Source organism: Polypterus senegalus, chromosome 13, assembly GCF_016835505.1.
Source record: "Polypterus senegalus isolate Bchr_013 chromosome 13, ASM1683550v1, whole genome shotgun sequence".
NCBI classification, from domain to species: Eukaryota; Metazoa; Chordata; class Cladistia; order Polypteriformes; family Polypteridae; genus Polypterus; species Polypterus senegalus.
Genome location: NC_053166.1, coordinates 36,990,655 through 37,003,737, shown reverse-complemented (window position 1 = coordinate 37,003,737; position 13,083 = coordinate 36,990,655). Strand labels below are relative to the sequence as shown.

The following is a 13,083-nucleotide window of genomic DNA, read 5'->3' as shown; positions in this document are numbered from 1 at the left end:
AATTAGAAAGCAATTCTTGCCAATAATTAAACTTCGTGGCTTGTTAGTGCTTTAACTCTGCTATGTCAGGTCATTCTCATATCGAAGATTTTCTTCCCCTTTCTAAGGATATCATCCAAATGATTTGAAAGCTAAAATGGAGGAGTAATTCTCAGTCCTTCACTTTTTTCTCTTCACTTTCCTTCCAAGTATTTAATTAACCCAATAGTGCATAATAAATACACACAGAGGTATAAATGGTAACAAGCTAAATGGGGAAATGCTGGTCTCTTTTGTCATTTGCATGTTATTGCTAATTAGGAGCAATTAAAAACCAAAATACAGCTGTTTAAGACTAAAATAAGCAATAAGGGTTCAAAATCTTAATGAATGAAACAACTAAATTGAAGTAGAAGTGTTACTTGAGCAATAAGTGCTTCATATTAAGCAATTGGGTTGGAGCAAAAACCTGCAACCACTGCGGCCCTTCAGCACCGTGATTGAGGACCCTTGTTCTAGAGACAAGCTCAGGGGTGTCCAAAGATGAAGTCACTACAGTAGTGACATGGAGGAGACAGATGGATAAAATTGTGGTCAGTCTTTGCAATGTCATGTGGATCCTATGCACTTGTAGGACAGTCCAATGGAGCAGATCTTCGCATTACAAGCAGTCCTTGGGATGTGGAGTGTTCTGGACCTGTGCAAACAGAGGAGAGGTTCGTGGGACTTTGGAAACCACACAAATGTCTATTTCACAGATGTCTATTTCTCTTTGTTATACTCAAGTCACAGTGGAGATAATTTATCATTCTCTGCCATTCCTAGTTGTTTAATCTGAAATCCTCAAGACAGCAAGAACCAGCAGGTGCAGTCATGAAATGTGACAGGATCTCTGACTCAAAGCCATATGAACTTTTAGGAGCCTAGCAGAGAGAGAGAGAATCTATGGGAAGGTGAATGAGGTGTTAGAAGTGGTGCTCTCTACTGAAAGGTTTGTACTTGTGAGAGAATAAAATGATCATGTGGAGAATGAAGAACACCTGAACACAGATAGATAGATAGATAGATAGATAGATAGATAGATAGATAGATAGATAGATAGATCTTTATTTGTCCTCAGGGGGAGTGTGACTTTTCACATAAACACTTTTAATAAATAGGTAAATAAATAAACCCACACTCACACACACACATACACACACACTTCGGTCTGAACACACAACAGAATGATTCCGAAGCAAGAAGATTAAAAAGAAAGAAAAGTTCTGACTTGCCTGTCACAGTCACAGTGAGGCATCATGCAGATGTATTGCCCCCATAGTGTTTCTTGACCCACCCTTGCTGAATAATCTATTGGCTGAAAGTCCTCAGTGTTGGTGTGTCAGAGAGAGGGGATGTACAGCTTTGTTCATAATGGCACTCGGTTTTGTTTTAATTCTTTCCTTTGCTACAAACTCCAGTGGGTTCAGAGTGCATCATATAACTGAGCTTGCATTTTTAATTACCTTGTCGATTCGGTGGGCCTCTCTTGAAGTGATGTTACCAGCCCAGCACATCACAGAGTAGAACAAATCGCACAGGCTATCACAAAGTTATAAAAGATGTGAAGGATGTTACTTCTTACATTAACGGAACACAGTCTCCTAAGAAAGAAGTTTGCTCTGTTCTTTCTTATACAGTTCCTCTGTGTTCCAAGACAGTCTAACACATCATTAATGTGGACCCCCAAATAGTTCTGGGAGTGGACAACCTTTAAATCCACTCCTTAAATAGTGACCAAGTGCAGAGGTTCATTGGTGCGGTAAAATTTAATAACCAGTTCATTGCTTTTGCTGATGTTAAGATGTAGACAAACCTCTTTGCACCAACAAACAAAGTTTTCCACTGGTATCCTTTCCTCCGTCTCGTCCCCTTTATCAATAAACCCCACCCCATAAGTGCAGAGTTATCTGAGAATTTCAGCAAGTGACATGACCTGGTGTTATATTTATAGTCGGAGGTGTACAGAGTGAAGAGTAAATGAGACAGGGCTGTTCCTTGAGCTGCTCCAGTGTTGCTCACACAGTCCTTGAGCCTCACAAATTGCGGTCTGTCCAACAGAGAGTCCATTACCCAGGACACCACATGCTCATCCATATGCATATCTCCACATTCACTCCCAAACAGGAATAGCTGGATGGTATTGAAGGCACTAGAGAAATCAAAAACCATAATCTTCACAGTGCTGCCAGCTTTGCACAGGTGAGAATAAGCCTTGTAGAGCAGGAACAAGGCCTTCTTTAAAACAGGAACAATGCAGGATGTTTTCCACAGCAATGGCACTATCTGAAGCTTTATGGACGAACTGAACAGGTGACAAAGGGCAGGACAGGCATTAAAAACTCAAGGACTGACTCTGTCTGGTCCAGCAGCATTTCCTGTGTGTAGTTTCCTCAGTTGTTTCTTTATCTGGTCTTCACATTTCGACATTCGACACTGATGGTAAGAGGTGGATTTGTCATACTCCATTTCAGTTGATGTAGTAGGGATAGTGTGAGGAGACTGGTCAATGGAAGAGGGTGGCAGAGAGAGGGAAAATCTATTAAAAAAATTGGACCAGGGCATTAGCTTTGTCCACATTCTCTTCTAGCACCTGAGCTCTGGATTGCTTGAGTCCCGAAACTATGCTCAGTCCATTCCAGACATCCTTCATATTATTTTTGAGCGAGTTTGTTTTCTATTTTACCTTTGTAAGCTTCCTTTTCTTCACTCAGCCTTTTCTTTAGCACACACATTATGTCTTTCAGAGCCTCTTTGTCACAAGATTTGCATGCACTCTTTTTCTTATTTAGGAGACCTTTAAGATCATTAGTAATCCAGGGCTTGTTGTTTGGAAAGCAACAAACTGTCTTTGTGGGTACCACTCTGTCAACACAGAAGTTAATATAGTCCGTGATGAAGAGGAAGTCCCTCAATATTGTCCCTGTGTGACTCGCAAATCATTTCCTAGTTTGTCACTTAGAAGCAGTCATTCAGGGTCATTTCATCTTACAGGCTGTAAGATGAAATCAAGTGTAAGCTAGCTCTCCATAAAGCACAAAATGCCACTGCACTTGTATGCTCCATGACCCACTACAAGTGCCGACAGTACGACTTGGAGGATTGGATCTGAACTTCACTGGATAACTGCTACTTATGGAATGTCTATAATAAATACCAACAGTTACATTTATTTTTTAGTTATACACCACCATTACAGTTTGCCTCCATTTACTTGTCTAATAAGGCAAACCTCACCAACTAAAAGATGGCATTTCTTTGCATTGAGGAGCCATTATAGCTATATGCAGTTTTTTCTTTTATAGTCTGTCAACACTAACTCACAATTTCTTTGATTTGTTTGAAAAAATTAGATCATCCAGGGTTGAGTCTGTTAAATAAAAATAATACTGCAGTAGAATTCACAAAAAATAACTAAAATAAATCAAAACATGGACTAATGAGATCATGACAATGTATTGTATTACAAGCCCATAAATGCTAAAACTACTAAGTTTTATTCTAATCATATCAAAACAAAATTGTTTTTTTTCTCTCTATTATAAAAAGAAATCTTGTGAAATCTCAGGAGGGAGATGAAATATGATCTTCTCGGAAAACAATTTGACATCCCGCAAGAGACACTTTAACGTCACGCAAGACAAGGCAGTGAGACAATAGGACAGCTGCTATACAGGCTTTTAAATGACCAATGTGCAGTGCGACAAGCAGAACATGCACCTCGGCAGCAGCAGCACAAAGCCAGCAGCTGATCCGTCCGCATCTCCTTTGAGAGCGTTCAGCTCCCCCCCTTAACAACGCGAGCAGGAGAGGCGCGAACTGGCAGGAGTGTAGCGCGCCTCCAGGGGGATTGAGCGAATCGATCAAGACGTGATCATCTCGGAGAGACAGTTTGACGACACCTGAGAATAGACATTACAACCTTAGGAAGCAAAACCCATGAGACGGTGACTTTTGCACATCATGTCCTACCTACAAACAATTTAAAACAAGTTCACAGACATCTAACCTAGCCGTTGTTTGAATGCTTTTGGCAGACACACTTCATGTGCTCTCAGCTCTTAAAACAATGACAAGTGACAAGCAGAACACGCAGCTCGCCAGCAGATGATCCGAGTGCATGTCCTTAGCGTGCTTTCATCCCCTCAACAACCCCCCGAACCCAACGCAAGCGGGGCCAGAAATAAAGGACAAATATTGTTTTTAGAAATGTTTTAAAGTAAAAGTGAAAATAATGCATATGTAACAATTCCCATGAAAATAATCTCTTTAAATTGTATATCCGGTAAACTAAACTTGGGGGATGGGCGAGTGAAGCAAGCAGGGGGCAGAGCCCCCTAGTCTTCTAAAAATATAACTGCCAAAGTTTTCAGATCCCTAGTTTTCTTTTTAAAAAAATCACATTAAAATAATGTACGAGAAAATATTGCTTATTCATTTCTCTCCTAAGGAACATTTTTTCAACATAGTATTTAAAGAAGGAAATCATATGAAAAAAAATCTCTCTGTCTGTTGAAGAGAAGCAAAAAACTTTGCAAATATATGTGCTGAAAAAAACTAATACATATTTGACTTTAAAATAAAAAGAAAGACAGCAAAGATGAAGCTAAAAGTTGCAAAAGCTGGAAAGGTCCATGTAATTATACATAACAACTTTATTAGATTCTGAACAAATCAATTACACGCTTTATTGTTTAAAAAAAAAAAACACATTCCACCCAGTGGTAAAAAAAGTACTTAAAACAACAAAATATATAAAAATGCTTCAGAAGAATTTATTGCAGATGAATAAGGCTGCTACTTCATATTCAGAATATAAACATTTATATAATACAAACACCACAGTGTTAAAGTCATTTATTGTCAGATACTCATTTACATTTCAAATGTAGAAAATAAAAATGAGCAAACTGTTTTTGCTGCAAATTTAATTTGATTCAAAACATACTTATAGGGAAATCTTTCCATATAAAATTTTAAATACAGAAATATTAATGCACAAAAAAGATTTTGATTAGACAATTCAGCAGACCATAAAAATTCTATTTTTTTAACTGTGGTTGCCATTTTTAATAAACTTAGGGTCCTGATGTCAAACTAAAAAAAAGTTTATTTTTCAAATGATAAACTGGCAAATAAAAAATCATTTAAACCTCCTTTTTCTAGCTTTATCCACTCCTCGTTTCCCTCTCTTGGAGGTAAACTGCTGTTTAAAGTCAATCAAGCAGTCTGTGGCTTGAGAGATAGGAACAAATGATTTGATTGGAGAGTCACTCACTGTAAATGACCAGGCAGTTTTGTCTGCAGTTTGTCGAGATGTTTCATTATTATCACCATCGTCATCATCGTCATCACTATGGATGGAGATACTTGTGCTAAAACAAAATGGAAAAAATACATTATTCACTAACCTATCTCTCTATTATAAAAAAAAAAATCTTGGGAGGGAGACTAGGGAGATGAGACGTGATATTCTCGGAAGACAATTTGACGTCCTACGAGAGACACTTTAACGTCACGTGAGACAAGGCGTTGAGACAATATTTAAAACAATTTCACAGACATCTAACCTAGCAGTTATTGGAATGCATTTGGCAGACACACTAAATGTGCTCCCAGGTCTTAAAAAAATGACAAGCAACAAGCAGAACACACAGCTTGCCAGCAGCAGCAAGCCAGCAGATGATCTGACCACTTCTCCTAAGGATGCATTCAGACCATTATACCCCCACCTTGAGAGCAGCAGAGACACAAAATGGCAAAAGGACAGCTGCTTTAAAGGCTTTTAAATGATCGACGTACAGAGCACCAGCAGCAGCAACAAGCCAGCAGATGATCCAACCGCTTCTCCTTACCGTGCGTTCAGCTGCCCCCATACCCCCCAGTACCATTTAATTTTAAACATCTTAAAATGAAACAAAATTCAACACAAAACACTACCGTTTATACATACCAGTTCTCTTTGAAGAATGAATGTGATGGACCCACATCTGCATTTCCTGAATAGACCAAGAAAAGTAAAGACTGTCTGAACAATTACATACATGCAAATGAAATTCTGAAACCACAGTGCTTTTCTGAGATAAAGGAATGAACTTAGTAGTTTGGCATAAGTCAATTAATTTTAATGTCAATCTTACTAGTATATTGTAAATACAATATTTCACGAAGACTAGATATTCTAGTGAGCACAAATTAGAAATGTTTTAGAACTGTATGTAATATTAAACAATAGAAAATTTCAGAATGTAAGAAATACTAAATCTACATTAAATCTCTGTTTGACCTGCATAAATGTAAAAGGAACTCTTAATTTCAAGGACATAATTTAACAATTTTGAAGTAAACATTAATTATCCAAATAAATGTTCAAACATAAATTTTAAATCTAGATACTCTACAATGAACTGGTGCTCTGTCCAGGACTTTTCCTGTAATGTGTTCAGTGATGTTTGGATGGGCTCCACTCTCTCACAACCCTGAACTGGTTGATGCTGGACTGAATATTTAGGAGGTATTTTTTCATATACTTCAAACATAAAAAAATCCTGGTCATGCGTTGAAAAACTTTCAACTATGAAAATTGTATCTGCCATAAAAACAAATTGTATTTGTAAAAACAGTATTTGTAAGGAGAGACTAAAATTAAACAAGACTTGTAGCACAAATGTGGTCAATAACAGGAGTTTATTACATTGCCTACCAACATCACTGATAGATCAATGTACAAGTCAGAAAATAAAAAAAAAAAATATTTTTTTCATCATATGAGCATAGTGTATGTGAAAACAGTAAAATTATACTAAAGGCTCACCTATATTCTGAAGTTCAGTTTGTTCCAAAGCAGTCAGTAGTCTTTCTTTGCTCTATAAATCAAATTAATACAGAGTCTTAAAAGAAGCAACTTTATAATTCAGTAGCTGAAGTAAGATTATTGGTTAGTGGCATTCTGTCAAATAAGTACATCTGAAACTATGAAAATGAAAATATATACCCCCATTTTACTGTACAGCCAGGATGCACAAACCAGTGTGTTTCTTCGTACAGGTCTCAAGCCTGGATAAATGGGGAGGGTTACGTCAGGAAGGGCATCCGGTGTAAAATTTTGAAAATCAATATGCGGACATCAATACAAATTTCCATACCGGATCGGTCGAGCCCCGAGTTAACAACGACCACCACCTGTACTGTTAGTCAACAGGGTGCTGGCGGAAATTGGGCTATTGTTGGCCCGAAGAAGAAGGGGGAGACGTGTCCAGAGGCAAGAGGAAAGTAAAGAGAGTGGAACTGAGGGTAGGAACTTTGAATGTTGGCAGTATGACTTGGTAAGGGGAGAGAGTTAGCAGATATGATGGAGAGAAAGAAAGTTGATATATTGTGCGTGCAGGAGACTAAATGGAAGGGGAGAAAGGCCAGGTGAATCAGAGGTGGATTCAAATTGTTCTATCATGTTGTGGATAAGAAAAGAAATGGAGTAGGGGTTATTCTGAAGGAACAGTATGTCAAGAGTGTTCTGGAGGTGAAAAGAGTGTTAGACAGAGTAATGATTATGAAGCTGGAAATTGGAGGTGTGATGATGAATGTTGTTAGTGCATATGCCCAGCAAGTTGGGTGTGCATTGGATGAGAAAGAAGCTTTTCGGAGTGAGTTTGATGAAGTGATGAACAGTGTACCCAAGGGACAGAAAGTGGTGATTGGTGCGGATTTCAATGGACATGCTGGTTAATTGAACAGAGGATACAAGGAAGTGATGGGTAGGTATGGTGTCAAGGAGAGGAATGAAGAAGGTCAGAGGATAGTGGATTTTGCCAAAAGGATGGACATGGCTGTGGTGAATACATATTTTAAGAAGATGGAGGAACATAGAGTGATGTACAAGAGTGGAGGAAGATGCACACAGGCAGATTACATCCTATGCAGAACAGTCAATCTGAAGAAGGTTGAAGACTGCAAAGTAGTGGCAGGGGAAAGTGTAGTTAAGCAGCATAGGATGGAGGTCTGTAGGATGACGTTGAAGATCAAGAAGAGGAAGAGAGTGAGGGCAGAGCCAAGGATCAAATGGTGGAAAAAGGAAGACTGCAAGGTTGAGTTTAGGGAGAAAGTGAGACAGGCACTGGACAGTTGTGATGAATTACCAGACAGTTGGGAAACTACAGCAGATGTAGTAAGGGTGACAGCTAGAAGGGTGCTTGGTGTGACATCTGGACAGAGGAAGGAGGAAAAGGAAACCTGGTGGTGGAATGGGGAAGTACAGAAGAGTACACAGAAGAAGAGGATAGCAAAGAAGAAGTGGAAAGTCAGAGAGATGCAGAAAGTAGACAAGAGTACAAGAAGATAAGTTACAAGGTGAAGAGAGAGGTGGCAAAGGCTAAAGAAAAAGCGTATGATGAGTTGTATGAGAGGTTGGACACTAAGGAGGGAGAAAAAGACCTGTACAGATTGGCTATACAGAGGGACCAAGATGGGAAAGATGTGCAGCAGGTTAGGGTAATAAAGGATAAAGATGGAAACGTACTCACAAGCGAGGAGAGTGTGTTGAGCAGATGGAAAGAGTACTTTGAGAGGCTTATGAATGAAAAGAACGAGAGAGACAAGAGGTTGGATGATGTGGAGATAGTGAATCAGGAAGTGCAACGGATTAGCAAGGAGGAAGTAAGGACAGCTATGAAGAGGATGAAGAGTGAAAAAGCCGTTGGTCCAGATGACATACCTGTGGAAGCATGGAGGTGTTTAGGAGAGATGACAGTGGATTTTTTAACCAGATTGTTTAATGGAATCTTGGAAAGTAAGAGGATGCCTGAGGAATAGATAAGAAGTGTACTAGTGTCAATATTTAAAAATAAGGGGGATGTGTAGGACTGTAGTAATTACAGGGGGATAAAATTGATGAGCCACAGCATGAAGTTATGGGAATGAGTAGTGAAAGCTAGGTTAAGAAGTGAGGTGATGATTAGTGAGCAGCAGTATGCTTTCATGTCAAGAAAGAGCACCATAGATGTGATGTTTGCTCTGAGGATGTTGATAGAGAAGTATAGAGAAGGCCAGAAGGAGTTGCATTGAGTCTTTTTGGACCTGGAGAAAGCATATGACAGGGTGCCTCGAGGGGAGTTGTGGTATTGTATGAGGAAGTTGGGAGTGGCAGTATAGTATACAGTTGTAGTGGATATGTATGAGGGAAGTGTGACTGGTGAGGTCTGCGGTAGGAGTGACGGATGCATTCAAGGTGGAGGTGGAATTACATCAGGGACCAGCTCTGAGCCCTTTCATATTTACAATGGTGATGGACAGGTTGACAGACGAGATTAGACAGGAGTCCCTGTGGACTATGATGTGTCCTGATGACATTGTGATCTGTAGCGATAGTAGGGAGCAGGTTGAGGAGACCCTGAAGAGGTGGAGATATGCTCTAGAGAGGAGAGGAATGAAGGTCAGTAGGAACAAGACAGAATACATGTGTGTAAATGAGAGGGAGGTCAGTGGAATGGTGAGGATGCAAGGAGTAGAGTTGGCGAAGGTGGATGAGTTTAAATACTTGGGATCAACAGTACAGAGTAATGGGGATTGTGGAAGAGAGGTGAAAAAGAGAGTGCAGGTAGGGTGGATTGGGTGGAGAAGAGTGTCAGGAGTAATTTGTGACAGACGGATATCAGCAAGATGAAAGGGAAGGTCTACAGGACGGTAGTGAGACCAGCTATGTTATATGGGTTGGAGACGGTGGCACTGACCAGAAAGCAGGAGACATAACTGGAGGTGGCAGAGTTAAAGATGCTAAATTTGCATTGGGTGTGATGAGGATGGACAGGATTAGAAATGAGTACATTAGAGGGTCAGTTCAGGTTGGATGGTTGGGAGACAAAGTCAGAGAGGCGAGATTGTGTTGGTTTGGACATGTGCAGAGAAGAGATGCAGAGTATATTGGGAGAAGGATGCTAAGGATAGAGCTGCCAGGGAAGAGGAAAAGAGGAAGGCCTAAGAGAAGGTTTATGGATGTGGTGAGAGAGGACATGCAGGTGATGGGTGTGACAGAGCAAGATGCAGAGGACAGAAAGATATGGAAGAAGATGATCCACTGTGGCAACCCTTAATGGGAGCAGCCTAAAGAAGAAGAAGAAGTTAAAGTATGCAATATAGAAAAGTTAATTAGAACTACTGTATGTGTTCTATATTTGCCCTTTGTGACCAATGAAGGCTCCAGATGAGAACACAAGTATATCCTGCTTAGCTGGAAAAAACAAAGTCATCAGCCTACATTATTTGCTCACTAGCTCCCTATCCAAAAAGTACAGAAATATTTTTTCACTCAGGTAATGAATAAGGTGCTGGGTAAAACAATGTCTGGTATCTTACCACGGCTTTTCCTTTTGTGCTGCCAATAATGCATTTATCAACATGACTGTTGTACTCAGTTAAAGAAATCCAGCTTTGGCAGATGAAACACTTCTCAGATGTTCTAGAGAAGAGCACATCAAAATTACAAATACATATTACACTTTAAGACAGTTAAATTATTTCCCAACAATTTAATGCTGAAAATATGAAAATAGTCTGGCCAAGATCTACAAATACATATTGTATTTGAAATCTAGAAATCTATATTTTATTTGCTGTTTATATCACTTAGCCATGACACATCCAGAATTGTACAAGATTTAAGATGTCTGAATTGAATCACAGTAAGAGTAACAATATAAAAGCTACAGGCATCTATACTCTTTACTTAAGACACACAAACACACAGAGCAAATAAATGGAAAGACACATACAATCAAGTACAACACATTTTACAGATATTTCACAATGAGCTCCATTAACAATCTGGTATTCTTGTGCTGTAGCTTTAATCAAGTTCTAAAGAGGCAGCATGACTTTAAGGCAAAAGTTAACTGAGCTAAAAGCACTTGGTTGCTGGCTTACTCCCTATCACCTGCTCATTTTGATTGTAATACCAATGTAGGAATTTTGAAAACACATAGCCATGAGTTCATGAGATTTGTTGGTAGTCTTTGTAAGTGTGATTTATCCACAAGTACAAGTTACATACTGGAGCCCTAATCAATTTTCAAATTGCAAAATATTGACTTATGCAGGGTTTATAAGGTTAAGTTGTGGTAAATATGACCCTAATTATACAATATGATCTAATTTCAAGTAATAAAGTCACATACATGAACACTAGGAAACAGTGTGCATTTTAACTACTTTCATTTTTCCATTAATATATTCTGGAATAAGAGTAAAAACATAATTTATTAGAGCTCAGAAGTTGTGGCAGAGTGGCCAACTGAAAGACTAAAGTTTTTTTCCTATTCCATGCTTTATTTTGAGAGATCATAAAAACCACAATAGTAAACACGTAGTAAAAGGATAATCATGATTTGTGCTGGGCGGTATGACCAAAATTGTATATCACAGTGTTTTTCAAAATTATACCGGTTTCACGGTATTCAACAGTATTTTTTTCCCATGAATGAGTGGATGTTAACTACATTTTCCACTGCAATTACTGCAGTAGACTGGCTAAGAATAACCTATTCCACAATGAGAATTGTACATTGTACAAAAAAATTTTTTAATGTGCACACAAGTATTAATACAGGTTTGCATGGCCCCATAAAGTGATAGTTTTCAAGGGAGTGGCATTAATGAAGAGAAGGAATCACACTACAGGACAGATGTAGTCAAAATATAGAACCTTTTTATTGAACAAATTTTCAAACAACTTAAACTAAAATTTTGACAACATATTTTCAACCATCCAAAGAGGCATTTAGACTTAGTAAAATATCCAGAGGTGCTTGTCAAAAGTTGTATTGCACTGAACATATTTTAGAAAAGGAATAAATATTAAATATTTTTTGTAAACCAACTACACTTTCTGATAGTGTTAACAATCTCTGTCCACTGACATGTTAAAGTGACTTTTTAAACAACTTTACCATCATTAAACTGTATAATATTTAAACTAATAAATAATAGTGCAACTTCCAGTAATAATACTATTACTTCAAGCCCAGGTGCATTACACAGTATTCACCAAATAAAAATAAAATAAAATTAAACAAGTGCAACTTGGTGATGAAATCTTTACCAACTGAACCATTATTTAGGCAAATTGCATTAATATGGACCTTGCTTCAAGCGACGCTATATACATAAATAATAAAACTGCAACTTGCATTTATAATGCTACTTGTGGTATAGCCCTACAGAATCGTATTAGGGCCACGGTGAAGAAAAAAAATACGGACACGGAAGAAAACAAAAACTATTTGTCGAGAATAAAGTTGACATGTTGACTTTACTCTCAACATTTCCACTTTAATCTTGTTGCTTCTGTTGAGATTAAAGTCGACATTTCCACTTTATTCTTGTAGTTCATTTTATAATTAAAGTAGAATGTCGTAAACTAAACTTCATCTTAAAATCAATGTTTAATTTACTAGATTTTCTTAAATCTCGTCTTAAGTTAATGTAGCACATTAAATGCTTTGTGTTAAGTATTCCACAACCCAGCTGTTAATCACTACGTGCTTCTTAAACTGACTTCCTCTACACTAAGAGGAGGCGCAGGCAGCGATCGCCGCACAGAATACATTCACTTCATGATATTCCTGCTCTCTGAAAATTTAGAATGCTAAGATATATACTTGACTAGCAAAATACCCGCGTTTCGCAGCGGAGAAGTACTGTAGTGTGTTGAAGAAATTATGAAAAAGAAAAGGAAACATTTTAAAAATAACATAACCTGATTGTCAATGTAATTGTCTTGTCACTGTTATGAGTATTGCTGTCATCAAGGATTTGATTATCATTATTTCTTTCAATCAGGTTCGTATTTGGAGGACGTGTTGTTTTGAAGTTACATTGTTTGTCAACCGTTGTAAAGATAACAGGTTTCATTCATCGAAGTGTTCACTACGCAAATCGCTACTCGTGAATGTAAGATGTTTAACAGGCATTCCCGGTATTAACTTGTGCTAAATGTACCATGGTGTGACGTAAGGGGAGCTGACTGTAAAAAGGCAAGGAGGTGCGTATTTTGAACGAAAAGGGAGAAGACCGCTA

The 13,083-nt window shown here is 38.3% G+C and overlaps 1 protein-coding gene across 7 annotated transcripts in view; it reads right to left on the bottom strand.

The window, feature by feature from the left end:
* Positions 1–294: 294 nt before the first annotated feature.
* The window catches only part of uimc1 (ubiquitin interaction motif containing 1), a 55,683-nt gene continuing 42,894 nt past the window's right edge, over positions 295–13,083 (bottom strand). For 5 of the 7 annotated variants that reach the window (XM_039776551.1, XM_039776550.1, XM_039776549.1 and 2 more), the window contains 4 exons: positions 10,366–10,468; positions 6,833–6,884; positions 5,972–6,017; positions 4,767–5,393 (listed from right to left, as the gene is read on the bottom strand). In XM_039776551.1, coding sequence (XP_039632485.1) covers positions 5,162–5,393; positions 5,972–6,017; positions 6,833–6,884; positions 10,366–10,468 — 433 coding nt within the window. In that variant the 3' untranslated portion in view covers positions 4,767–5,161. Of the gene's footprint in view, positions 677–4,766; positions 5,394–5,971; positions 6,018–6,832; positions 6,885–10,365; positions 10,469–13,083 lie in introns of those variants that run through there. The other 2 variants (XM_039776552.1, XM_039776554.1) reach the window with 2 other exon arrangements.